Source organism: Chaetura pelagica, unplaced genomic scaffold (assembly GCF_000747805.2).
Source record: "Chaetura pelagica isolate M959 unplaced genomic scaffold, ChaPel_1.0 scaffold553, whole genome shotgun sequence".
NCBI classification, from domain to species: Eukaryota; Metazoa; Chordata; class Aves; order Apodiformes; family Apodidae; genus Chaetura; species Chaetura pelagica.
Window position 1 is genome coordinate 140747 of NW_009952808.1, and position 616 is coordinate 141362.

The following is a 616-nucleotide window of genomic DNA, read 5'->3' on the forward strand; positions in this document are numbered from 1 at the left end:
ATCGGCAAGCCCCTTCATTACACCTCTGTTGTGAACAAGCAGGTTTGTGGCTGGCTGGTGGCAGCTTCTTGGGTGGGAGGCTTTGTCCACTCAGTGGTGCAGACTCTGCTGCTCATCCAGCTTCCATTTTGTGGGCCCAATCAGATTGACCACTTCTTCTGTGATGTTAACCCTTTACTGAAGCTGGCTTGCACTGACACCTACATCATTGGTGTCAGCGTGGCTGCCAACAGTGGCTTGATTTCCCTGAGCTGTTTTGTTGTGCTGGTTGTGTCCTATGCTGTCATCTTGGTTTCTCTGAGGACACGCTCCTCTGAGGGGCGTCTCAAGGCACTCTATACATGCACTTCCCACATCACTGCTGTGGTTCTGTTCTTTGGGCCCTGCATTTTTATCTACATGCGCCCTTCCACCACCTTCTCAGCAGACAAGATGGTCTCTGTGTTCTACACCATCATCACTCCTATGCTCAATCCCTTGATCTACACCGTCCGAAGCAAGGAGGTAAAAAATGCCATGAAAAGGTTGTGGAGCAGGAAAGTGAAGGGGAGTGAGAAATGAAACGACACAGTGGGTGTCTGTGAGGTGATGTGAGGTTGAGAAACCAGGGGCAGGG

At 50.8% G+C, this 616-nt stretch overlaps 1 protein-coding gene across 1 annotated transcript in view; it reads left to right on the forward strand.

Moving 5' to 3' along the window:
- Positions 1-561, forward strand: part of LOC104386428 (olfactory receptor 5T3-like) — a 5039-nt gene extending 4478 nt beyond the window's left edge. Inside the window, exon 2 of the mRNA XM_009995038.1 lies at positions 1-561. This exon is cut by the window's left edge and continues 399 nt beyond it. Within this exon, the coding sequence (XP_009993340.1) occupies positions 1-561 (561 nt within the window).
- Positions 562-616: the final 55 nt, after the last annotated feature.